Here is a 26,582-nt window from a genome sequence, read left to right as displayed (position 1 = left end):
ATGTCTGTCCAGGCTTTTCTAGCTTTCATATTCTCTGTTGAGAAATTGGGTGTGATTCTGATTGGTCTGCCTTTATATGTTACATGACCTTTTTCCTTTACCACTTTTGGTATTCTTTCTTTGCTTTGGGCACTTGGTGTTTTGACTATTATGTGTCGGGAGGAATTTCTTTTCTGGTCCAACGTATTTGGAGTTCTGTAGGCTTCTTTTATGCTTGTGGTCATCTCATTTTTCAGGGTAGGGAAGTTTTCTTCCAGGATTTTGTTGAAGATATTTCCTGTACCTCTTAGTTGATATTCTTTGCCCTCTTGTATTCCTATTATCCTTAGGTTTGGTCTTCTCATTGTGTCCTGGATCTCCTGGACATTTTGGGTTAGGAGCTTTTTGGTTTTTGCATCTTCTCTGACTGTTTTGTCTATATTTTCAGTGTTGTCTTCGGCCCCCGAGATTCTCTCTTCCATCTCTAGTAATCTGTTGGAAATACTTGCATCTGTGACTCCTGATTTATTTTTTAGGATTTCTACCTCTAGGGTTGTCTCTTTTAGTGTTTTCTTTATTGTGTCCATTTCCGTTTTAAATTCCTTCTTCCATTCCTTCATCTTTTTGGTTGTTCTTTCTTCTAGTTCTTTGAATTCTTTGAGTGTTTTTCTTGTTTCTTCTTTAAAAGCTTTTAATTCTTTTTGTTTTTTCTCCTGTTCTTTTTTAAGTATCTCTATCATCATCTTGAGGTAGGATTTTGTGTCCGAGTCTTCATTTTCTGGAGTGTTTGGCATTCCACTGTTTGTTGTGGTGGGAGAGCTGGGTTCTAGTGTTGCCAGGTTGCCTTGGTTTCCCTGGCTTAAGTTTTTTTGCTTTTCTCTTGCCATCTTGTTGTCAGTGATTGGTTCTTGCCTTTTCCTTGTACCTGGCCTGTGTCCCTGGATCTCCACTGTTCCTGGTGGCGGATGGTCCAAGCGCCTATTGTGCACCCCAGAAGCAACCGGCTGGGAACAGAGGGCTCAATGCCCTCTGTTCCTGGATCCCTGGATCAAGCCAGGCAGGCACACACATTCTTTGTGCTCTGCTGAGATCTCTCTGCCCCCTGGCTTGTCGGAATCCGTTCTCACCCGGTTCTTGCCAGTCCGGTGTGTCTCTCAAACCTCTTAAAATGAGGAAATTATTCTGCTTTGAGCTATTAGAGGTCTCCCTAGTTCATAATCATTGCTACATGGCACCTTTGTCTTCTAGGCTCCAGGGCGGAAGATAGAAATTTGGATAGCACCAGGGATAAGATGGTGCTTGGATAATGCTTTCTTGGTTTTGTGGGACACCTGTTGCTACTGTCTCTCTCTACTGCTATCTTTCCCTATCCAAGGGTCACATAAGATTTTACTTTGAATGGAGGAGACTGACAGACCAGAGCTGTGATGGTTGATTTAGAGACCATTATATTTTTGTCTCTCTTCCATTTTTTGCATTGTATAAAATATAGCTGATATGATCCCCAAACAACATGGGGGGATGAGTTACAAGTACATTTGTTGGAGAATTACTAGAAAGAGACTGGGAGTTGGTAGTCAGATGTCTTGGGGAGTGCAGAGCATTTTTCCCTAATGGGACAGAACGGAAAGTTTCCTGTAGCTATTTTAATTTCTGCTCCGGTTTTGATCAAGCCTACATTCTGGAATTCTTTTAAAAATGATAATAATGCCTCAGTGGGGTGCTTCACCTTGTTCATTTATGGCTGCAGTTAGGTCTGCAGTAGATCTATAATTTGTTCTCAGGGGCCTCTCCTGCCAGCCTTCCCTTATGATAAAAAGCTCACAGAGAGTGCGAGCAAGCACAGGATGGCTTGGGAGCTAGAAGAAGCCACGGAGGCTCAGAGATGGAGGGTGGCAAGGGAAATGTCTCTAACCGCGACCCTGCATTATTCCAGGTCGAGCACAAAAAGGAAGGGGCTGAAGTCCGGAAATCCAGCCATTCAGAAGCCTTCAAGTGAACCTTAGCTCATCTTTTCTCCAGTTTTGTCTGTGGAGAGCAGGCTGCTTTCTAAGGCTTCCCAGGTGAACTCCTATTCTGTGAAGTTGTGGCTTAGTTTATCCACCCTTTAAAAAAAGCTGAAAGGTTGTTTTTGACAGACATTTCCCTCTAATTAGTAACAAATTTTCATTAACCTAGAGAACACAAAAGCCATTTTGTAGCAAGCATTTTAGGAAATCCCCTTTGATTCCTTCAAGGTCTGTTGTGGCTGTCTCTTCCCAGAATTCTTACAAAATGATTCCAGTCTTTCCCCTGCGTTCCTGGTCTTGAGAAGGTGTAGGCGCTCCTGTTCCCCAGACATTGGTTAGTGTGCTCCTCTGGACACACAGCAGCTGTTCTCGCCTTCACTCTTGTTCATTAATCTTGGTATGGGAAGACGTGAATATGCCTAAAGTTACACGATCTTTCATCTAAAGCCTTTGAAATGTATGTTTTTGTTTGGCATTTATAAAAACAGCATGTCTAGCAGATACTGTAAGTATATCAGGGAGTAAAATTTTCTTATGTTTTAAAGGCAAATTGCAAAGTATAATTCAGTATAGGTTCCTGTAAATATGTGTTTTTAAGTGTCACACGAACTCTTTTGCCAGAGTGGTGATGGTTTTTGCTGAGGTCTCTCTGCTGTTTTAGAGTCATGGTTTGTTGGATGATGGCTGCAGCTCTAAGTTAGGGTTGTCTGGGAGTCCTTGCTCATTAGACAACTAGAAAGGTATTTTTCAGTATTCTCATTTTCTGAACAGTTAATACGATCAAAGACATCTTGATTCTAAAACTAGAATCCACCCACCCATCCTGGAAATTTCACAACATTGAATTCTTTAATATCTGCTTAAGCCTAGTCACATACTTCTCATTCACCTTACCTCTGCTATATCTTTCTCATTTTTCTGCAGATTTTAAATTTCACCACTTCTCATTGTTCTTTTTCTTAACTCCTCACTCTTTGGACAGTAGGACTGGTTATCTGAAAAGCCTAAGGTTCTTTCTTTTTTATATGAAAACAGACTTCATATGGGGAACTTTAAACATGCTTAAGACCAGGGCCACAAGAGCTTTTCTGGACTGATGAGTGTACTTCCTGTCTGACTCAAGAATAGGGTAGAAAGAGTACAAACTACAGATTTGTTCTAGAGCAGATAGAATGTCAAGAAGTCATGGAGCAAGTGACCGCACAATTCACAGCATGTCACCCAAAGCTATAGACAGAGCAGTGGGCAAGGAGGGCACCAGGGATAGAGCTGGAGACAGCAGCAGACCCTGTAAAGCACAGAACCCCAGTCTGGTGGAGCCACACAGATTTGGATTAGAGAAGTTGTTTTGCACATTAGGTATTTGTTGTAAGACTTTGTTCTTCACTGTAGTAGACTGAAATTTTATCTGTCATGGGGTGTGTTGGTACACACGTTTAATCCCAGCACTTGGGAGGCAGAGGCCAGTCTGGTCCACATAGCAAGTTCCAGGCAGCCTGTGCTGGATGAACTTGAACTTGTTCCTAAGAGAAGGGATATCATAAAAGAAAACCAGTGACTATGTCTTATCATATCATCTTGGTGAGTTTTCTGTGTCTGTGTCTCTCTGTGTCTGTGTCTCTGTCTCTCTCTCTGTTTCTCTCTGTCTCTGTTTTCCCCGCTTCTCTGCCTCTCTCTATCCCTCCCTGTGTTTGTCTCTGTCTGTCTTTGTCTCCCTCTCTGTCTTTTTCTTTTTCTCTGTGACTCTGTCTCTATTTCTGTCTTTCTGTTTCTGTCTCTTCCTGTGTCTCTGTCCGTATCTTTTCATTTGTCTGTCTGTCTGCCTCTCTGTTATTGTTATCTTGGGTCTGGGATTTTCTAATGTTTAATTTCATCCTGAATATGCCACTATGCTGTCTAAAAACCTCAATCAATCAGGCTTTGAGGCCAACAGGGTAAAGTTGTAGATACAATTTGTTACCAGCAGAAGGGGCCATGCTCCATTAGTGGCCACCTCTCTGACTCACCTGATTCTTGGACAATGATTCTCAAGTTTCCTAATGCTGCCCAAAACCCTATAATACAGTTCATGTTGTTGTGACCCTCCCCCACCCCCACTGCCCATAAAATCATTTAGTTGCTACTTCATAACTATGGTTTTGTCAGTGTTACGGACATCAATGTAAACACCTAATGTGAAAAAGAGTTGTTTAACTTCAGGGGTCCTGACCCATAGGTTGAGAACCACCACACTTTTATCTCCTTCATAGACAAACTTCCCTGTGAAGCCCCCTTTTCACTCTCACATGGTGTGGCATTTCAGGTCTCAGAATCTAGCTATAGTTTTTTTTTTTTTTTTTTTTTTTTTTTGCTATTTGGCATACCCTCTTCTCTCGTCCACTTTCCACAACTATAGCAAGCTACACAGCACTACTAATTCCAGAACTATTTCATTCAGGTTTAATTCATCAGTTACAATTATCTGCTGACATGTGTATCTAGAATACACCTTAAAGCAGTGGTCTGGTTTTGTTTTTAAGGTTTAACTATTTATGTATTTGGGTACTTTGTACGCATATATATCTGCACACCAGAGGACAACATCAGACATGCATGGGCTGCTGTGTAGGTGTTGGGAATTGAACTCAGGACCTTTTGGAAGAGCAGTGAGTGCCCTTAACTATTGAGCCATCTCTCTAGCCCCTAAGGGTCAATTTTTTATTTGATTGGGGATCCTCAAGGTTTAAAATAATATCCTCTGTACATTCAGTTTTACGTTGCTAAAGAAACAGGGTTAGTCAAGGAGACCTAAGGGGAGACATGCAAGTTAGGCTGTTTTTTATTATTATTTATCATAATTGTGACTATCGATTATCACGTCTCTGAGGATGTGGCACTAGTGCTACGTAGGAGTGGAAAGTATAGTTCCATGCCATCTACAGATTCAGCCTGTGGCCAAGGCACGAATCTGTATGTTTTCTACTGAGACACTTGTCTCTGAGTCATGAGTGTCACCTTAGGCAGCCTGTGTAGGGCATTTGTGTTAGACAGCTTGAATTTCATGCTATGCGTGATATACACTTTCATTACTATTATGGAGTAGAAACAGTTTAAGCTTTATGAGGATATGTGTATGGTTTGCTCTTGCTTTCTCCTCAACCCTCTGTGCTCAGCCAGCCTATCTAGTCCCTCTGCAGTAACATATACCATTCATTACTTGGTCAGCATATGAAGTCTGACCCACTTGTTCAAGGATCACTTTAGCTGTCCAGAAGCACTGAGCACCATCAAACCTCTGCATTGGGGTCACGCTGCCCAGTTCACTGGCTTTTGGCTGGCCCACTGTTATGCAGCCTTTAAAATTTAGCTCAATATAGGCTTAAGAGCTACTGCCTAAAAGAAGCTTCCTTGAGCTTGATTCCCTCACCCTCTGCCCCACAACCTGAGTCTGGGGTTTGTTTTCTTCTGTTCCCACAGTTCCCACACCCCTCCTTCCAGCTGTTACTTATCACACAGCAACTAAAGCCTCTAATAAGACAAAGGCATGGTAGCTTTAGAAGGTTATGTTGATAAAAGATTCTAAAAACCAGAGACAAGAAGGCTGCATAGGAGTGGGATACAGAGGAAGAAATGATATGAAAGCAAAGGATCAGCCTTGCTTGGAGAGGGGCTCTGAGAGAAAGGGTGTCTGGGAGCGGCAAAAAGAACAACCTGAAGTCAAATCCCAAATCCAAGCTGATGACTAGCATTCTGCCCAATACGGCATTTCCAGTCTACTTCTCTCTGTTCTGCTTCCTCTCTGGAGAGTTCTCTGTCTGAATTCTGCTTGCTTGCTATTCTAAGAGATCTCTATGTCCATGTCCTGCTTGCTTACTTGTGTGTGTGTGTGTGTGTGTGTGTGTGTGTGTGTGTGTGCGCGCGTGCGCACACACGCACGTGTTGAAACAGCTCTCTTTTTATCCTAAAAATTTCTCTGGACCTCTCATCTCCAGCACAACACAGGTCCAGTCTTTTATTTTACATAACAATCCAGTCATTTACTCCAGGTTTTCCTTTTGATTATCCTGTGAGTCAACATCCTGTGACCTCAGCCCTTAGATCCTTCAGATACAGCAAGCATACAATTTTTTCTTAACACTGCAAAAGAATTCTGGGAACTGTCTGCCTTCATTAAGCACAGATGATAAACTAGTTGGGTGGGACTCTGCTTTGAAATTAGCATTTCCACCGCTTGCTGTGCCCCAGGCTGACCTTGAACTCTGGAATCTTCCTGCATTTGCTCCTGTCTTTCAATCTTTCTGATAAGCTGGCTTATAGTGTAGATATTTGTGTTCCTTTAGATTCATAAAGCTCCCTATAATTCATATTGCATCCTTATATTTTTTTGCCTAGTTGAAAAATTATGTTTTCAAATTTATGTTTTTAGAGTTCTTTTTCATAGTCTTAAGGGTTGTCCTGAAGGTTCCAGCATTCACCATTTTGATGAGATATAGCCACACCCTCGACTCCTAGGCTCTTGCTGGTTGTAATTATCATGGAGCCATTAATATTAACAGGGAGGACACTCTGCAGAAGCAAAGAGTTCTGTACTGCTAGTGGGTTCAGAAAATATGTAAATTATTACACAAACAAGTTTTTTTGCCCACAGCAACCACCAACTTTCCTGGAGGCTCACACCTGGGGCCCTGTCCCAGAGGCAGGGACCGTATCACTCTGTCCCCACCAGGGCACTGTCAGGCTCAGCAGGGACTTAAGTGACTACATGATGGAGACTAGAGAGGCTGTTCAGGTAAAGATGACTAACAGTGATCATGGAATTTATGCATAATTCCTCCATAATTTTTAATTCTTTTGTAGCATTGTTGGCTGTGGTTATAGAACATAAACTTTTTTTTTTTTATGTCAAGGGACACACATGATGGTCACTACAAAAAGTTTTTGTTTCTATTGAAATTTTGAATGTGGATAAGTTCCTCTAGGCCATTAGGAGTATGCTACCTTAAAAAGAATAGAAAAATTGGAGATGAAGTGGTGATAGTTAAAAGTAGGGAAAGATAAAGGCAAGTTTAATTCATCCTCACTTTGAATACTCTGTTGTCATTTTGTTTTAGCCCTGTTGATCTTAGAATTGCAACAGAAAACAGAGACACACTACAGTCAAGTCAAGCAGAAAGCTGAATATCTCATGGAAATCGTCTCCACAGGAAACCAGACAGTCTCCGAGTTTGTACTTCTTGGCTTCCATGAAGTCCCTGGACTGCACCTCCTGTTTTTTTCTGTGTTCGCCATCCTCTATGCCTCCATTATCACAGGGAACATGTTGATTGCAGTGGTGGTGGTGAGATCCCAGAGGCTTCACACACCCATGTATTTCTTTCTGCTGAATCTGTCCTTCATAGAGATGGTCTATACCTCCACAGTAGTGCCCAAAATGTTGGAAGGCTTTATACAGGAGGCCACCATATCTGTGGCTGAATGCTTGTTCCAGTTCTTCATCTTTGGCTCTCTGGCTACAGATGAGTGTTTCCTGTTGGCTGTCATGGCATATGATCGATATCTCGCAATCTGTCACCCGCTACGATATCCACTCTTGATGGGGCCTCAATGGTGCCTGGGGTTAGTGCTCACAGTCTGGCTATCCGGCTTCATGGTAGATGGACTAGTTGTTGCTCTGATGGCCCAGCTGAGATTCTGTGGCCCCAATCTAATTGATCACTTTTACTGTGATTTCTCACCTTTGATGGTCTTGGCTTGCTCAGATACCCAAGTGGCCCAGGTGACTACATTTGTTCTCTCTGTTGTCTTCCTGACTATTCCCTTTGGGCTGGTTCTGATGTCCTATGCTCAGATTGTGGTGACTGTGCTGAGAGTCCCTTCTGGGACCAGAAGGACCAAGGCCTTCTCCACATGCTCCTCTCACCTGGCTGTGGTGTCCACATTCTATGGAACACTCATGGTCTTGTACATTGTGCCTTCTGCTGTCCATTCTCAGCTTCTCTCTAAGGTCATTGCCCTGCTCTACACAGTGGTCACCCCCATTTTCAACCCTGTCATTTATACCTTGAAGAACCAAGAGGTGCAGCAGGCACTAAGAAGGCTTCTCTACTGCAAACCAACTGAAATGTGACCTAAGAAGGAAGGCAGTGAAGATTTTCTTCTATTGGACTTTCAGTATCTTGATTGAAAAGTCTCCCACAATGGGCTGGAGATCAGTAATTATGCTCTTTCTCAGATTCCCCTTTAGGTCTTAAGAACTATGCCCAGGGGAAGCTAATAGCAAAACATTTTTCAGATGTTAGTTTAAAAGATTATGTAAATTATTGTGAGTTGTTTACTGAATGCTCTCATTTGATCATCACACAGTAAAGACATGTACTGGATTGTTACTTTATAGACCATTGCTGAACTCAGCACTGCTGCTAATAACTAATGAAAGCAAAATTATAGACACAAGACATCAATACAAACACAAATCTAGAACAGTGTTTATCTATGTTATTGTAGTATGACATTTGAAGAGTTCTTTCCTATTGTATGTACTTGGTTTGAGCATGCAAACTTGATGGTTTAATTTGCAGTTTGCTTTCCCACAAAATGGCATATCATACATATCATACATGTACACAACAACAGCAACAACAATAAGTTATTTTAAAAGGAAACCTATAATATACTCTTTAGAGGATAGAATAAAATTACATTCTTACTCATCCTGCTCCTATTGACCTGGGTTATTGTCAGATTCACCAACTTCCTCACGTCTTATCTGTGATTTAACTTCTGGGAACTCTAAAGCTCCCTTTAACATCATTTGTCAGTGGCTTTCAGGTTCAGCTGGAAGAAAGATATTAGAAGAAGACCGTGTAAGACTTGAAGTGACTTTTAACTACTTGGCCTAGCCATGACCCAAGGTGTAAGGCTGGTGAAAGTTTCTAGGGTCCTTCAACAGGAATACTTTAATTCACTAGATCTCTAAAATAGAAGATGCAGTAAAACCTATAAGGGAATGGGGGGGGTGTTGTTGTTGTTATTAAACCACTGATAGGAATTCTAACAATTACCATATGAGTGTAGTGATTGCTAAGCTCCCAAGACTGGAAGGATATGGCAAAAACAATACTAGAATTTGTGTTCCATTTAGTTTTCATGGTGGAGAGAAAGCAGGAGATAGCAGGACAAAATAGAGCCAGGGGTAGAGATACTTCCAAAGATCAGCTGCTTGGTGAAGGTCGCTTTACTGAGATAGAGGTGCAGGCTGTATGTGATGAAGAAACCCTGGCAGGTGTCACTTGGCAGCCTTAAATGCCTGGGAAAAACTCAAAGAACCAGGAAAAAGACTTGAACTATTTCCTCAAGTTATGCAAGGTCCAAAGGAAATGTTCCCAGACTTTTTGCAAAGGTTGACTTCTGCTGTAGAAAGGAGTATATTAGATCCATCATCAAAAAGGGCAACAATCAAATCTTTAGTCTTTGAAAATGCAAATGATGAAAGCAAGGAAGTAATCAGACCACTGGGGACAAGGTCAACATCAATAGATGAGTGGATTAGAGATACAACTGATGTTAGAACTCATTTGCCTGTTATGAACTTAATAGAAAAAGTTGCCACTAGAGACCTTGAGATGACTAAAAATTTTAGATGTTTTAATTGTGGTGAGCAGGGTCATCTCAGAACAAATTGCAGAGAAAGCCAAATTAATCCCAAAAGGGAGCATATGCCTTCTGGAATATGTAAAAGATGTGGCAAAGGTCGACATTTGGCAAGGGAATGTAGAGCAACAATAGACAAACAGGCAACACCTTACCAAAAACCTCCTAGGGAGGCCTCTTGCAGGACCCAATACCAGACAGGCAGAGTTCTCTTTTTTAGGAATAATTAAACATTACTGCTCTAAAAACAGATGTTGTGAGACCAGATAACAAGGCTGAGGCAAATTCTATAGACAATTCAAAATAAACCTAAAAGGGGGCCAAAACCAGATATTTTAGCAAACTTCTATATAATCAAAGGCTCATACTAAGAATACTGGTACACAGTATTGAGACTGAAGGAATGGTTGACACTGGAACAGTTGTCACCATTATCTCTCCAAAAATCTTGGCCTGCAAGTTGGCTACTTCAAGAGGTAGACATCCAATTTTAAGAAGTTGAGACTTTAATCCCAAATAAAGCAGAGCATCAGATGGCTTAGATGTATAGAACCTGAAGATCAGATAGGGAAATTAAGGCCATATGTGGCTGATATAGCCATTAACTTATGGGAAGGAGATCTGTTACAGTAGTGGAAAGCACAAATTAATATCCCCTCAGTTTCAGAGGCTGTCCTCGAAACTAGTCAGGCTCCTAATAAAAAATTAAAGTAGTTAAGGAACATTATCAAAGGCAGTTACAAACTGCCCAGGATATCCATAAACAAGATACAGAAGGGACTAACAATTTATTTTTATCTCAAGGAGCCACAACAACAATCTTACCACTTAGGTGGTTGACTCACTAACCCATTTGGATTGATTAATGGTTTATGACAAAAGCAAAAACCAAACAAAAAACAAAAATCCTACAAATATTAGAACAGCTAGTCTAGGAACAGCCGGAGGCTCAGCAAATAGAGCCCATCATCAGACCTTGGAACCCTCCAGTTTTTGTCATTAAAAACGTCTGACAAATGGAGAATGTTGACAGATCTTAGAGCAATTCTAAGATTATTTAGCTAATGGGTTCATTGCAGCCTGTAATCCCATTGCATTCCTTGTAGCCCAAGGGATGGCCTATCATAGAGATTGATCTAAAAGATTCTTTTTCATAATTTCTCTACATGAATATAAGGAAATTTTTGCTTTCTCATTACCTACCTTAAATAGAAGTTGTCCAATAAAAAGATATCATTAGAAAGTCCTGCTATAGGAATGTTAAATAGCCCTACCTTGTGCCTATATTTTGTACAACAGCCACTGGAGATAATTCACAATTTCCACAGTCTATTTATTGAATAGATGATATACTACTAGATGATTCAGATATAAATATCCTGGGAAGAATGTTTGATGAAGTTAAAAGAAAGAAAGAAAGAAAGAAACAACAACAAAAAACAAAAAAAACCTTGCCTTGCTGGGGATTGTAAATTGCCCCTGAAAAAAATACAAAGAGGGGATTCTATTAATTATCTAGGATGCAGAATAAGTCTGCAAAAGTTTAGGCTACAAAAGGTTCAAATCAGAAGAAGCCAATTAAGGACTTTTAATGATTTTCAGAAGTTACTGGGAGATATTAACTGGTTGTGGTCTGTGATAAGCTTGGCTACTGAAGAGCTAAGCAATTTGTTTCTAGCCTTACAAGGTGATAAAGATTTGAATAGCCTGAGGAAATTATCAGCTGAGGTTGAGGAGTTATCTCTGGTAGAAAGGAAATTGCAGGATAGATATCTGGATTGTATTGATCCAAAGTTGGCCTGCATCTTAGTTATCTTACTTTCTACTCATTCCCCTACTGGAATTCTCATACAGAGAGAATATTATATCTTAGAATGGATATTCTTTAACACATAAACAGAGTAAGAAATTAAAAATCTACATAGGGAAGGTCTCTGAATTGATACTGAAAGAAAAAATGAGACTTCGACAATTAGTCGGAATGGATCCTAAAATTGTGGTACCTTTTACAAATGCAGAAATTGCTTCATTATGGGCACAAGATGCACAGTGGCAAAGAACATGCAGTAATTTCTTGGGAGAGATTAGTAACAGATACCCTAAAAGCAAGTGACATTAGTTCATAAAAGGAACTAACTGGATTCTCCCTCATATAATAAAGAATTGTAATTTCCGGATCCCCTACATTTTACACTGATGTTAATAAATCAGGAAAGGCGGGATATAAATCAGATGATATAAGTATAGTGGCTAAGAGTCCTTATAAGTTGATTTAAAAACCTGAATTATATGCAATACTTATGGTGTTGTCATATTTTCAAGAGTCTCTTAATATAGTAACTGACTCTCAATATGCAGAAAGGGTTGTATTACACATAAAGACTGCTGAACTTATTCAGGATGATTCTGAATTAACCTCACTATTTACTCAGCTACAACAAAAGATCAGAAATAGGAGTCATCTATGATATATAACACACATAAGACACCATATAGGTCTGCCAGGCCATCTGGCACAAGGTAATAATGAAATTGGCCAGCTATTGATAGGAAATGTACCAGAGGTTTCAGAATTCCATTAGAAATCATTATGTTAACAGCAAAGGTTTAAAGAAAGAATTCTCTATCACTTGGCAGCAAGCCAAGGAAACTGTGAGGCAGTATTCTTCTACTTGCTCATTATATAACCAAACTCCATTACCTTTAAACTGGACAAAAGGGAGGAAATGTTGTGAATTGCCCTGGTGTTGTTTGAGAGAATAGAGAAAGGGTAGGGGACAATTGAGGAGAAGGATAGAAGAAGAAGAAGAAGGAGGAGGAGGAGGAGGAGGAGGAGGAGGAGGAGGAGGAGAAGAAGAAGAAGAAGAAGAAGAAGAAGAAGAAGAAGAAGAAGAAGAAGAAGAAGAAGAAGAAGAAGAAGAAGAAGAAGAAGTGGAAGGAAGATGGAGCATAACAAGCAGCAAGGGATCTCATAGCTGGGGAACAGATTAGTGTAGTGGTAGATCTACCCAATCTAGTTGTACAGACTATAAATATGAAAATTGAGTTGTGTTGTTTTTGCATGGGCTTATTGGGGTTGGAAGCTTACTGCAACAGATTGCAATGGATATTCATGCATCAGGAATATAAGAAGACAAATTAAATATCAAACCCAACATAGTATTTTCCAAATAGATCATTTTTATTTGTTACTTGTCTTGTTGCTGTTGCAAAAACACCTGACAAGCAATTTAGGAATGATAGTTTCATATTATTCCTAGTTTGAAGAATATGATACATCAGGATGAGAAAAGCACAGGAGGATGGGGTCACAGGTCACATTGCATGTGTGGTCAACAAGCAAAAAGAAAAAGATGAATAATGATAATAAGCTTGGTTTTTTTTCTTTTTCCCTTTATCAGCGTAGGATGATTCTATGGAGCAGATGGTGCCACATACATTCAAAGTGCATCCTTCCTCCTCAGTGAAATCTCTCCAGAGATATTTTCACAGTCATGACCATAGGAGTGCATTGAAGGTAATTCCAAATCAAGTACAGTTAACACTGAAGATTAGCCACAGCAATCATGTAATTGTCTCATGAGCCATGGTGTTAACTGACTCACTTTGAATGTGTGGTAGTGATGTGGGGTGTGATCCTTCCTGAATGATGATTCTTATTCCTGAGACTTCTTCATGTTTAGGATTTTTCTCAATGAACTCTTAACATCCTTATTTCTCAGACTATAAATGAAGGGGTTCAGAGTGGGAGTTACCAGAGTATACATGACAGCAGCTACAACCTCCCCAGAGGAACGAGAGCTAGATGGGGGCTTCAGGTAGGTGGCAAAGACTGTGATGTAGAAAAGGAGAACTACAGAGAGGTGGGAACTACATGTGGACAAGGCTTTCCTTTTCCCCTGTGCTGATGGAACCTTAGCCACAGCATAAAAAATATAAGCATAAGAACTTACAATGCAGAAAAGTGCACTGAATCCCAAAACTCCAGCCAAAGCCATCATCAGGCCCTCATTGAGGTGAGTGTCTGAGCAGGAAAGCAATAAGAGAGGCCCAAAATCACAGAAAAAATGAGGAATCCCGTGATTGGTATGAAAATGTAACTGAGAGAGTAACAAAGAATGGGCCAGAGACACACAATGAGCTACTCCCCATGACCCACTGACCAGAGCCCCACATCTACAGGGAGTCATGAGAAGTGGGTAGCGCAGTGGGTGGCAGATAGCAGCATAGCGGTCAATAGCCATGGCTGCCAGAAGAAGGTTATCCATGTCTGCAAACACAGCAAAGAAGTACAACTGAGTCAGGCATCCAGAGAATGAGATTGATCCATCTCCAGTCCACAGAGCCCCCAGCATTTTAGGGGCTGTGGTGGTAATGAAGCAAAGATCCACGAATGAAAGCTGACTGAGGAAGAAGTACATGGGGGTGTGGAGGTGAACATCAGCACCAATAGCTAACAGAAGTAGCAGGTTCCCTAAAAGGCCCAGCAAGTAGAGAGCAAAGAAGATGCTAAAGAGGAGCTGCCATTTCTTTGGGTCACTGGACAGTCCCAACAGTATAAAGCCAGTAGCCTGACTACAGTTCATCCTGGGTCTTGTATTTCAAGAAAAAATTTGTGTGAAGACAATTTATTAGCTCTAGGCAAAAATTGGCATCAACCCAGACATGGTCCCTTGGCAATTTGTCTCCCTTACAGCATTGAGCAATGAAAACTAGGATGGCCAAAAGAGGGATAAGACTTGTAGTTCATTAAGAATCGCTCTCTAGGAGACATAAAGTCAATATGCTGGATCGCTTCCAGAAATTGTGTGGGTGAAAGCTGTGCTATTTAACTATTCTTTCACAGGATAGAATAACCAATTTCCTGTGAATCTTTTTGACTTTGATTCCATTGAAGAAAGAGGCTGCATCGTCGTATTCAGTGCTTTGTTGACAGTTGGATTTCAAGAAATATTCCAGTCCATCCATAGATGCATCTAGTTGCATCTCCAGAAGACTAAGTAGAGTATTGCTGTTTTCCTGTGTGACTTACTGTGACCACTGTTGTCTCAATCAATGCGGTGTTCACAGTGATGCCAAGGAAGTTTCTTCAAAAAATATAATCATGTTACTTATTTGTTTAAAAAATTACATGGATAAACATAATTTTTATGAAACTGTATAATTTCTGGTTTGGCATCTATGACTCTTATTAGTTTGATCTGGAGATGCCTCATAAACTCTCTTGTGCCTCACTGCCCACATTCAATGAGTCATCAGCAAGATCCACATTTCTCAGTACTAATTTTCTGTCTTGTTCAGTTTCTCCTGCTAGCATAAGGCTACAAGTGAAGTAATGTAAAATAACTTATTTTGGATCAAAGTTCAAGTCAAAGAGAGAAAAACCCCCTTTTGATAGGGTCTGAGACAGCAGAGAACAAGACACAGGATGATGTGGGAAGTGTGTGTCTGTTTCTTCTGTTCACTCTTCTAAAGTCACTAGTGTCTAATCTTTGTGTGTTTATTTAATCCAAAAGACAACCAAAGGTTTCACCAAAGTCAGACTCAGTTTCCACCATCTCAGTACCTCACTGAGCTGTGCTATGAATGAGAAATAATACAAGGTTTCAAACCATTGGCTCTGTCCTTGCCAACTCAGTTTCTCTCCTAGGAAGTCATGGTTCTTTGACTGGCAGATCTACCTTGTACCTATTGAGATTACCACACTTATGATCTGAAAGATGTTATAAAATTCATATCTACATATATATTTTAAATATTTAATAAAGTTTAAGTTAGTATTTGCTTCCCTCACAAGGAAATGAGACATTTGATAGAGCAAAGCCAAATCTGATTTTCCTCTTCAAAGTATGCCTAGTGCTTGGCATCAAAAGAAAAATCAGAAACACTTGTCATAAAATGGATAATTGCTTAGCAGTGATTGGAGGCAGGAGTGTGTTCCACATTGTTCCCTTCTGTGGTTCATTCTAATAGTTCAGCAAAGAAACATCTTTCCTCCCGGCATTGTCTGCTGGTGTGACTTGAACACATGGTACATCGATGTCTTTCATTCCCACATATGTGATCTGTGTTATAACATTGTTCTCCACAAAAATCTTCCATTTTTCCTTGACTCTATTGCTTAAATATCTCTAGTGTCCCTTCTTTTCAGTTAATTACACATACTGCAGTGTGCCTGGTTACTGGAAACTCCTAGGTGAGCCTCTGCACACCTTTTCCACCCCTTGCTAGGCAGTCTTGTCTTTCTGGCTGGTCACTCATAGTTTTTCTAATTTTCACCCATGACATTGTGTAATTCATAAACACTTCTACAGTGTAGCATTTACTGAACTTATTTAACTGTTTGGAACCACGAAGACAATATGTGAAATTAGTAAAAACCCATTTTTCCCTCTCTAATAAAAGATGTCCAAAGGCTGGTAATATGGAGAAGAACTGGTGCAATCCCAAGATCATGAGAGAAAATGTTTTTGTATCTCTGGGTACAGATAGGCACCTGTGAAGTTACAGAAGTTATATTTCTTCTTTCATCTTTAGGAACATGACTAAATCCGAGAATCAAATTGGTCTGATGAGATTAACAAGAATAAATGTGTAAATCTTTTCTAATGTATAGCTTAGGAGGCATCTCAGGGAAGCAACAGATCATAGACAGTCGTGAAGTAGAAATTTCACAATCCTAAAATCAGTTATTCTGAGTATAAATTCACATTTGCCTCCTTAGCCACAGCATAAAATCATTGGAGATTTTTAAAATTACAGTATATTTTTTTCAAGTATTTGCAATTCCTATACTATATACAGGTTGGGTGGAACTAAAATAGTTAATCTTTTTAGCCATCCAATGTTATCATAGGCAGCTGGTAGAGAAAACAATGTATCTAATGTGTCTACTAATAAGTATAATATATGTACATATATATTATATTGGTGTCTTAGAATGATATTATTTCCATTCATGTCCAAGAAATACTGCTCTTAAAACCCTCCAGGTATGACTGTTACCTGTGTCTAATGTTCTGAGCTCTCCAGTGCCTCCCATGTTATTTGAAGGTCTAACACACTGTGACCCAGAAGACACTGCATAACCTTCCAATCTCTGCTTGTGCATCTCTCTCTGCTCTTCAACTTCCTGTTTCAACCACACTGACCTCCAAGTCAGCAGCAGTTCTATATTGGGGTGAATATTATGACACTTGTTAAACCTTAATGGATAATTCCCTCAATTTTGTCCTAAACTCTGTGCTTTTCTGACTATCTCATGTAAAAAAAAAAAAACACACTCAAACATGCACGCTTGCATGCACACACACCACACCACACACACACACACACACACACACACACAAACTATTGCCTGCTTAGTCCTTCCCTGCTTTGTTATCAACAGAGTGTATATTAATTTGTTGTATTGAGTCTTATTGCATATTTTCAACTTAAATGAAAGTTCTAGGAAGAAAAAAAAATGCTTTCTATTGTTTTCAATACTGTAACCCCAGCATCTAAACCAATCCCTATCATTTTTACCTGCATTTACTGGGTTCACTATCAGCTTAATATTACCTATTCAGTGTTTGATGACAAAATTTATGACACCATACTTACCTGTTATCACAGTTTACATCTACTCTTTATTCACTAAATTCCCCTGACTGTGATGTTAATTAATAATCATCAGAACACGTAACAGCATACTGTAATACAAGTGATCTATGCCCTAGACTGAATAAAATGATTTTAGCAATAGAGGAACAGTTGTTTTGGCATTTTGTTGTCCCATATGACATATTCAGATTAGTTAGCATAAAAAACAGTATGGAAATTTAATTACATTATCAGTGAGTCAAGGCAGACATCAAGGAGATGCCTTCTATGAACACATGTGTAGGATAAATGTTTTAAATGTAACTGTTGATGGTAGGGCATTTCAAGAATCATTAATCATACTAACAGACACACATAGCCAAGTATTTGGGATTATGTACAAGATATGATGTAAGAAGTATATCCTACTACAGTTCACAAATTATTTTTATTTTTCTGATTTACACACCTATAGGGTAGTGTGCTTATTTAACACCAAACACAACCTAACTTGTTACCTACACTGGAACATAACCTGCTTCCTCCTCTGATGCACACAACTTTAACAGATAATTCAGATAAGAGGTGAATCCTCTAATTCTTTGTTCTCTCTCCCTTCTCCTCATGTCTTCTCATTCCTACATGAACACATATGCCCATCTCTATCACCAGAACTACTAAAGTCATACACACACACACACACACACACACACACACACACACACACACACAGAGCCAGATATTTACAACAATCTGAAATCCCACCCCCCAGCAAGAGTTCAGGAGACCCTCCTCCCAAAATTAATAAACAATTTAGGAAAAGAAAATATTTCCAGACAGTGACTTGTACAGTCAGCCTACTCTATCTTGTTTTGTTTTTTTGAGACAAAACTGTAATTCTCACAAACTGCAGTCAAAGATGGCCCCCAGTTACCCCCACTCACCCATTGCTTTGGTCTGAACTTCCTTTCATCAGAGGGTGGAAAAAGACCCTTAAAGTCCATGTGAAGGCACTTACATTCTACAAAAGCCCAAGCTCTCAGGAGGTGGACGAACTAGGTCACATATGTACACATATGTAACAGTTGTCCAGCTTAATCTTCCTGTGGGACTCCTAACTGTGGGAGCAGGGGCTGTCTCTGAATGTTACCTGCCTTTGTATGTTTCCCCTAACTGGGCTGCCTTGTCTAGCTTTAGTAGGAGAAGATGCGCTTAGTCTTCACTGCAACTTGAAATACCAAGGAGGGTTGATACCCACTGGAGGCCTCCCCTTTTCTGAAGAGAAAGGGAGGGGTGGGGGAGGGGAAACTGTGATAGGGATGTAAACAACTGAATTAATAATTAAAAAAAGAGTTCACTTGGGCTACACAGAGATTTTCACACTAGCTTGGGCTATAGCAGGCCTTGTCTAAGGAAGGGAGGGAGTGAGGAGTGGGAGAAGGGAGGGAAGGAGAAAGAGAGAGATAGAAATAGGGGGAAATGAAAGGAACTTTCTGCCAATATTACATTTGCTGTAGGTCTAAGCTGCAGTACATCCTTTAGAATGGACATAGAACCTACTTATAATTACAATACCTAATCTCAGCAGATTTCACTGTGCTCTGACAGAGGGAAGACCAGAATGAACCCTCTCATACTTCCCCACCAGCATCTTGGGCATTAACATCTTGGGGTTTTCTCTCCAAGGGATCATTCTGTCCAAGTTTATTTTCCCATATGAATCAATTTATTAATTTTCTTTTTGTTCTAGTCATTTTATTCATATTAAAAATAATAAAATTTTGGTAAAACCTTTTGCCAGTTACAAGGGAGAAAAGGGTGGTAATAATATCAAAGATGGGGCAGCACCACAGCAGTCTTTCAGAAATCCAACATATAGTGAATGCAAAAATCATGAAACTTAGAGTAATATACTGCACATTACAATAGTGAGCTTTATACTGAGTTCTACATACACTGTGGATAATTTATGATCAAACATGGAGACTGAACCAGGCATGGTGGTGCACACCTTTGATCCCATCCCTCAGGAGCCAGAGGTAGGCAGATCTCTGAGTTCAAGGCCTGCATCATTTATAAAGTGAATCCTGGACAGTTAGGGCTGCAAAACTCTGTCTCAAAAAAAAAAAAAAAAAAAAAAAAAAAAAAAAAAAAAAACCCAAAAAAACAAAAAAACAAAACAAGACAAAGCAACATGGAACTGAGCAATGGGGGTGAGAGTTTAGCTAACTTACCTGTGGGGACTGCTAATTTTATACACACAGGGCAGACATGGCAAGTGGGCCTATTGAAGTAATGCAAACCACCTAAAGAATTAATTTGTGACATTGTGATTAATATTATTTCTGAGTGCAATCTGAGTAACAATATATTTTATGTCAATTCACCAAACCTCTGAAGTCAACTTTAGATTCATTAGACTTTATCTCAACATTTTTGTCTTTAACACTGCCCTGGCTTTCTACCTTCCAGAGCTGTTTTCCCTACACTGCTGCCAAATTGCTAGCTGTGTTAATGAATCTGCAGCTAAGCCAGGTTCCTGAGCCTACACTGACTCCAAGAACGCTTGATTGGACCCCCAGTGGGATGAAAGGATTTTAGAACTTGCAGATACAAAGCACTCAGGGGCTTTCACTCCTTTTCTTTCCTTTGAAACATTGGATATTTTATGTATTTACATTTCAAATGTTACCCCCTCTCCATCTCCCCTCCCCTTCCCTGCTCCTATGAAAATGCTCCCACTCCCACCCACTCACTCCCAAAGTAACATCCTGGTATTCTCCTAAACTGGGGAAATGAGTCTTCACAGGACCTAGGGCTTTACCTCCCATTGATGCCAGACAATGCCATCCTCTGCTACATATGCAGCTGGAGCCATGGGTCCCTCCATATGTACTCATTAGTTGGTGTTTTAGTTCCTGGGAGCTCTGGTTGGTTGGTATTGTTGTTCTTATGGGGTTGCAAACCCCTTTAGCTCCTCCAGTCCTTTCACTAACTCCTCCACTGGGGTTCCTGTGCTCAGTTCAATGGTTGGCTGTGAGCATCCACATCTGTATTTGTCAGTCTCTGATGGAGCCTCTCAGGAGACATACATATCAGTTTAACATGCACTTCTTGGCACCAGCAATAGTGATTGGGTTTGCTGGCTGTATATGGGATGGATCCTCAGGTGAGGCAGTCTCTGGTTGACCTTTCCTTCAGCCCCTTCTCCACTCTTTGTTCCCATATTTCCTTCTGTATTTTGTTTCCCCTTCTAAGAAGAAATAATGCATCCACATTTTGGTCTTTCTTTTTCTTGATCTTCATATGGTCTGTAAATTGTATCTTGAGTTTTCTGAGCTTTTGGGTTATTATCCACTTATCAGTGAATGCATACCACATGTGTTCTTTTGTGACTGAGTTACTTCACTCAGGATGATATTTTCTAGTTCCAACCATTTGCTTAAGAACTCCATGAAGTCATTGCTTTTAATGGTTGAGTAGTGCTCCACTGTGTAAGAGTACCACATTTTCTGTATCCGTTTCTCTGTTGAAGGACATCTGGGTTCTTTCCAGCTTCTGGCTTCTACTCTTAATAACCAGAAGGTTTGACTGTAAGACCTCTTGGAAGAACAAATTAAGAGGAACAGAGGATCCCTTTCCTAGTGTGTTTAGTGACCAGACTGTAGACCTCCCATCTTAAAACTATGTTTTGCAGAGTTGATAACTTTGCTCTGACTCTGGAATCAACAAGATTTCCTTTTCTTTGTTAGTCACTCTCTCTCTCTCTCTCTCTCTCTCTCTCTCTCTCTCTCTCTCTCTGTCTCTGTCTCTGTCTCTCTCTCTCTCCTCCCTCTCCCTCCCCCACTCTCCTTTCCTTTTTTTCTCTCTCCCTCCCTCTTTTCTTCCCCTTCTCCTTCCCCTTCCTCTCCCCTCCCCTTCTCCTTTCTTCCCTATCTCTCCCTCATTTCTCCCCTTTATTCTTTCTTCCCTCCTCATCTCACTGTGGTACTGAACTCCCTAGCTGAAGACGACAGCCTTCAACTCCTCCCAAAGCCCCTATGGCCACCTGTTCTGGAGATTTGGTTTACAAGTGTGGGTCCCCAAGTAGGACCTTAACAATTCTAACTTCCAAATGTGGTAATAATTGGCAAACCTAACCTGTAAACGTTATCTGTTAGTCTGCCAGAGAACCTGGGTTTTATTTTCAGCACTCATGTGACAATAGGACCAGTAACTTAACCAGTTCCAGGGCGTCAGATGCCCACCTCTAGCCTCTGCTGCCACTAGGCAGTCACGAGGTGCACATACAGAAATATAAGCAAAACATCAGCACACATAAAACAAATAAACAAGAATGTTTTGTTTGTTTTTGTTTTAGAGAACATACTGACCCTGGAATATTAGAATTGTTCTAGGAAATGTGACATTAAGTACTCAATGTAGAATAGAGTTCAAGTCCAAGCCCAGGTTCCAGATTTGACCCTTCCTGGTGAGAGTTAAAAAAGGGGGAAACTCAGCATTGGAGTTTCCCCATTTTCTCTGAGGTGTCACTTTATAACTCAAGCTTTATCTGGTACTTTTGCATGGACACTGATGACGCTTCCCTGGTTCTCATTTTAATTGGGTGGCGGGCACCTAGACGATCCAATCAGGGTTACCACGGGAAGAATGAGGACCTTAAACTACTGTTCTCCCCTGCTGATGGTGGTGGTCACTCTGGTTGTTACCCAAACTGGTGCTGGTGAGTTCAGGGGTCGGGAAGGAAATAAGCTCTGAGGGAAGGGGCGAGGGCGTCGGGACAAGACCCTTCAGATCCCTTCTCTACCGGCTCCTGAGCTTCGCGCCCTGCCCCACCCCCACCCCACCGCTTGCTCACTGGCCCGGGGTTATCAGAGAAAGGTTCTGATGTAACCCTGCGCCGCTCCCAGGCCCACATTCACTGCGCTATTTCCATACTGTCCTGTCACGGCCCGGCCTTGGGGAGCCCCAGTACATCTCTGTCGGCTACGTGGATGACATACAGTTTCAGCGCTGTGACAGCATTGAGGAGATTCCGAGGATGGAGCCACGTGCACTTTGGATGGAGAAGGAAGGACCAGAGTATTGGGAGGAGCTGAAACTAAAAGTGAAGAATATTGCACAAAGATCTAGAGCAAACCTCCGGACCCTGATCCGCTACTACAACCAGAGTGAGGGCGGTGAGTGACTTCAGGCCTGAGTCCCAAGTTTGGAGATTGGACTTCGGAGCCCTTAGAAACCCTTAACCGGTTTCACTTTCAGCTTAGATCGGAATCCTATGGGTGGGCGGGGCGGAGCGGGGTGGGGTGGCCCACGCTGACAGCCTGGCCTGTGGTCAGGCTCTCACATCCTGCAGTGGATGGTTTCCTGCGAGGTAGGGGCAGACATGCGCCTTCTTGGAGCACACTATCAGACTGCTTATGATGGCTCGGATTACGTCGCCCTGAATGACGATCTGAACTCCTGGACTGCAGCAGACATGGTGGCTCAGATCACAAAGAGCAAGTTAGAGTCACATGGTGCAGCAGAGTACTTCAGGGCTTATGTGGAGGGAGAGTGCCTGGAGCTGCTCCACAGATTCCTGCAGAATGGGAAGGAGACTCTTCAGCGAGCAGGTATGAGGAACAACTAGGAACCACTTTTAGTAAGTAAAGATATCCCATCAACCATGCAAGTGAGGCTATTGTCTGGGGAGGGAGGAAATACTGGATCAGCTGGAATACTGCATAAGGAGGAGAAAGAGAATGCACTGGCTTTCCCCATCCAACATCAGACAGTGACTGTCCCCAGGGCTGACCCTACTTTCAGAACACTTGAATCTGTCCCAGGATGGAAGGAGAAAACACCCCGAGATAAACAACCAAACACTTCCATCCAGTCTGCAGCTCACTGTGAACCATAGCCTCTTTCAGGCCCAGAGATGGGAAACCCCCTTACTTGATGCTGTTGCGGTTTCTATTGCTACAAAGAAACACCATGACCAAAAACAAGTTGGGGAAGAAAGGGTTTATTTGGCTTACCGGCCCAGCATTGTTCATCTTTGAAGAAAGGCAGGACAGAAAGTTGAACTGCTGATTTACAGGGCATAGAAGTAGGACTGTTTCCTGGCTTGCACCTTATGGCTTGCTCAGCCTGCTTTCTTTTAGAACCCAGGACCTCCAGCCCAGTGATGGCACCACCTACATGAGTTGGGCCCTGCAACATCAGTCACTTAATCAATCAATTAAGAAAGTGAGCTATAGGCTTGCCTACAGCCTGATCTTATGGAGGCATTTTGATAATGGAGGTTCCTTCCTTTCATGTGACAAGACTAAAACTATCCAGTATACAAATCCCGATTTTAGAACATCCCAAGGAATAGAAGATGCCAGATACCTGATCTAGGCTCCCATATGGTGCTTACATTCCTTCTTTAGCTCAGTTCTGTTCATGCCAAGTTCTCTTCATGCTAACATGAGCCCCAAGGACTCCCCAAAAAGAATGCTTGAATTTTCCAACTCTTTCCCATCCAGATCCCCCAAAGGCACATGTGGCCTATCACCCTAGACCTGAAGGTGATATCACCCTGAGGTGCTGGGCCCTGGGCTTCTACCCTGCTGACATCACCCTGACCTGGCAGAGGGATGGAGAGGACCTGACCCAGGACATGGAGCTTGTAGAGACGAGGCCTTCAGGGGATGGAACGTTCCAGAAGTGGGCAGCTGTGGTGGTACCTTCTGGAGAGGAACAGAGATACACATGCTATGTGCACCATGAGGGGCTAACTAAGCCCCTGGCCCTGAAATGGGGTAAGGATGGGTAAGGGTAACAGAATCGAGGAAAGAAAGAGCTCAGATGATCAAGATCAGGACTGAGAACTGGGTATCAGGACCCTTACTCTCCACTCCTTTCACAGAAAGTTCTTCTCAGTCCTTTGTCGTCATCATGGTCATCATTGGTGCCCTGGTTTTCCTGGGAGGTGTGTTCACTACTGTTGTGGTGTGCAAGAGGAGAGGTGCAGGTAAGCAAAAGGGTTGCCTGAGTCATCTTCCTCACCTGTGGACTCCAGGTCTTAGTTGGAATTGTCCTCGCCTCTTCTCTGGGAATATCTTTGGTCCACCATCTCAAATCACACAATGGTTTATTTTATTTTATCATTGTTTTTTATTATCTGTCTATGAGTGTATGATATAGGTACTTGTGTATATAATGTAGCTATGTGTGTATATAATGTAGTGCATGTATGTATGTATGTATGTGTATATGTATGTATGTGTGTATGTATGTATGTATATGTGTGTATGCATGTATGTGCATGTACATGCATGTATGTGTGTGTATATGTGGGTATATGTGTATGTTTATGTGTATGTATGTATGTGCATGTACATATGTGCATGTGTGTGTATATGTATGTTTATGTGTATGTATGTATGTGCATGTACATGTGTGTATGTGTGTGTATATGTGGGTGTATGTGTATGTTTATGTGTATGTATGTATGTGCATGTACATGTGTGTATGTGTGTGTATATGTGGGTGTATGTGTATGTTTATGTGTATGTATGTATGTGCATGTACATGTGTGTATGTGTGTGTATATGTGGGTGTATGTGTATGTTTATGTGTATGTATGTATGTGCATGTACATGTGTGTATGTGTGTGTATATGTGGGTGTATGTGTATGTTTATGTGTATGTATGTATGTGCATGTACATGTGTGTATGTGTGTGTATATGTGGGTGTATGTGTATGTTTATGTGTATGTATGTATGTGCATGTACATGTGTGTATGTGTGTGTATATGTGGGTGTATGTGTATGTTTATGTGTATGTATGTATGTGCATGTACATGTGTGTATGTGTGTGTATATGTGGGTGTATGTGTATGTTTATGTGTATGTATGTATGTGCATGTACATGTGTGTATGTGTGTGTATATGTGGGTGTATGTGTATGTTTATGTGTATGTATGTATGTGCATGTACATGTGTGTATGTGTGTGTATATGTGGGTGTATGTGTATGTTTATGTGTATGTATGTATGTGCATGTACATGTGTGTATGTGTGTGTATATGTGGGTGTATGTGTATGTTTATGTGTATGTATGTATGTGCATGTACATGTGTGTATGTGTGTGTATATGTGGGTGTATGTGTATGTTTATGTGTATGTATGTATGTGCATGTACATGTGTGTATGTGTGTGTATATGTGGGTGTATGTGTATGTTTATGTGTATGTATGTATGTGCATGTACATGTGTATATGTGTGTGTATATGTGGGTGTATGTGTATGTTTATGTGTATGTATGTGTAAGCAAGAGGTCAATACTGTGTGTCTTCCTCTATTCTTTCCATCTTTCCTGAGCTGGTATCTTACCAATTTGGTTAGAACAGCTAGCCCAAAAAAAAAAAAAAAAAAAAAAAAAAAAGAAAGAAAAAAAAAAAGAAAAAAAACCTCCAGGATTTTCCGATTTCTGGTTCCCTAGTACTGAGATTACAGATGTCAATCAACCACTTGCAGACAGACTGAATATACACAATTTAAACAATTTACATCTAAATCCCAAATAATTGAATCTTAAATGATCAAAATTCCAAAATTCTAATTCTGGAAAATATTTTTTGATTCATGCAAAGACTTTTAGCTACATTTTGAAGAGGTGTTTATTTAAGGTGCATAACGTATCACAGAGGCCACTTTATCCCATAAATTAGGTAATAGCATATATGTGTGCAACCACAGGCACTCAGGTACACTAATGAAAGTCACACTTGATGTAGCCTTGTGAACAACATAAACTAAGAAGCAGTATCACAAACAAATGCTCACCTTACCCGAGTCTTTGTGCTGACAATCTACTGTGCATGGAACCATGGGAAAGAAGAGCTGTAATCAGAGTGGAGAGAGACCCTGAGAATAGACCCTCTAAAGTCTTTATTACACTTTAATATGTGTATCTCCTGAGTATGCAGTCCTAGTTCTAGGAGCTTCCTTTGGGCTAGGATTAAGGTATTTTAAGACCCCCCCTTGGCCCTGCTGCCTTCCTAGCCTCTTACTCTTTGTTTTCTTTCCACAGGGCAAGGATGAACAGTTATACTCAAACTGCCAGTAAGTATGGTGGGATGTGGTCCCTGGTATGTGATAGAGTGGACAGGAGTCTATGGGGCAACACGGCCAGCTCATCTTGTGGAATCTGATCAAGTCTCATTTGTTCTGCTACAGGCAGGGACAGTGATTAAGGCTCCGATGCTTCTCTCACCATTTAGAAAGATAAGACCTTGCAGGACTGACCTGTAGCAGGTAGTGGGACTGAGGATAGACTCCTGGGTTATGGGGACTCTCAGGGTTGGGGCATTTTGAGTTGAGTTCTGAGAGTATCACCACTTCCAGAGAA

The 26,582-nt window shown here is 41.0% G+C and overlaps 3 protein-coding genes across 3 annotated transcripts; 2 read left to right on the top strand and 1 right to left on the bottom strand.

Annotated features, from left to right (window-relative positions):
• Positions 1-7,152: 7,152 nt before the first annotated feature.
• On the top strand, positions 7,153-8,094 carry OR11A1 (olfactory receptor family 11 subfamily A member 1; the record flags this gene model as incomplete). The annotated part of the gene is made up of 1 exon (XM_080937937.1): positions 7,153-8,094. One exon carries the CDS (start codon positions 7,153-7,155, stop codon positions 8,092-8,094), a length of 942 nt encoding a protein of 313 aa, XP_080794063.1.
• A 5,179-nt stretch (positions 8,095-13,273) lies between these two features.
• On the bottom strand, positions 13,274-14,203 carry LOC308436712 (olfactory receptor 1f45-like; the record flags this gene model as incomplete). Its single annotated transcript, XM_080937701.1, has 1 exon — positions 13,274-14,203. The coding sequence occupies one exon, from the start codon at positions 14,201-14,203 to the stop codon at positions 13,274-13,276; it is 930 nt and encodes a 309-aa protein (XP_080793827.1).
• Positions 14,204-21,865: 7,662 nt separating this feature from the next.
• On the top strand, positions 21,866-26,495 carry LOC308436915 (H-2 class I histocompatibility antigen, L-D alpha chain-like). The gene is made up of 6 exons (XM_080937923.1): positions 21,866-21,924; positions 22,112-22,381; positions 22,541-22,816; positions 23,714-23,989; positions 24,097-24,201; positions 26,265-26,495. Exons 1-6 carry the CDS (start codon positions 21,885-21,887, stop codon positions 26,273-26,275), a joined length of 978 nt encoding a protein of 325 aa, XP_080794049.1. The 5' UTR covers positions 21,866-21,884; the 3' UTR covers positions 26,276-26,495.
• Positions 26,496-26,582: the final 87 nt, after the last annotated feature.

This window comes from Micromys minutus, assembly GCF_963924665.1.
Source record: "Micromys minutus genome assembly, chromosome: 25".
Taxonomy (NCBI): Eukaryota; Metazoa; Chordata; class Mammalia; order Rodentia; family Muridae; genus Micromys; species Micromys minutus.
The sequence above is the reverse complement of the archived record's forward strand: the minus strand, read 5'-3'. Positions and strand labels throughout refer to the sequence as shown.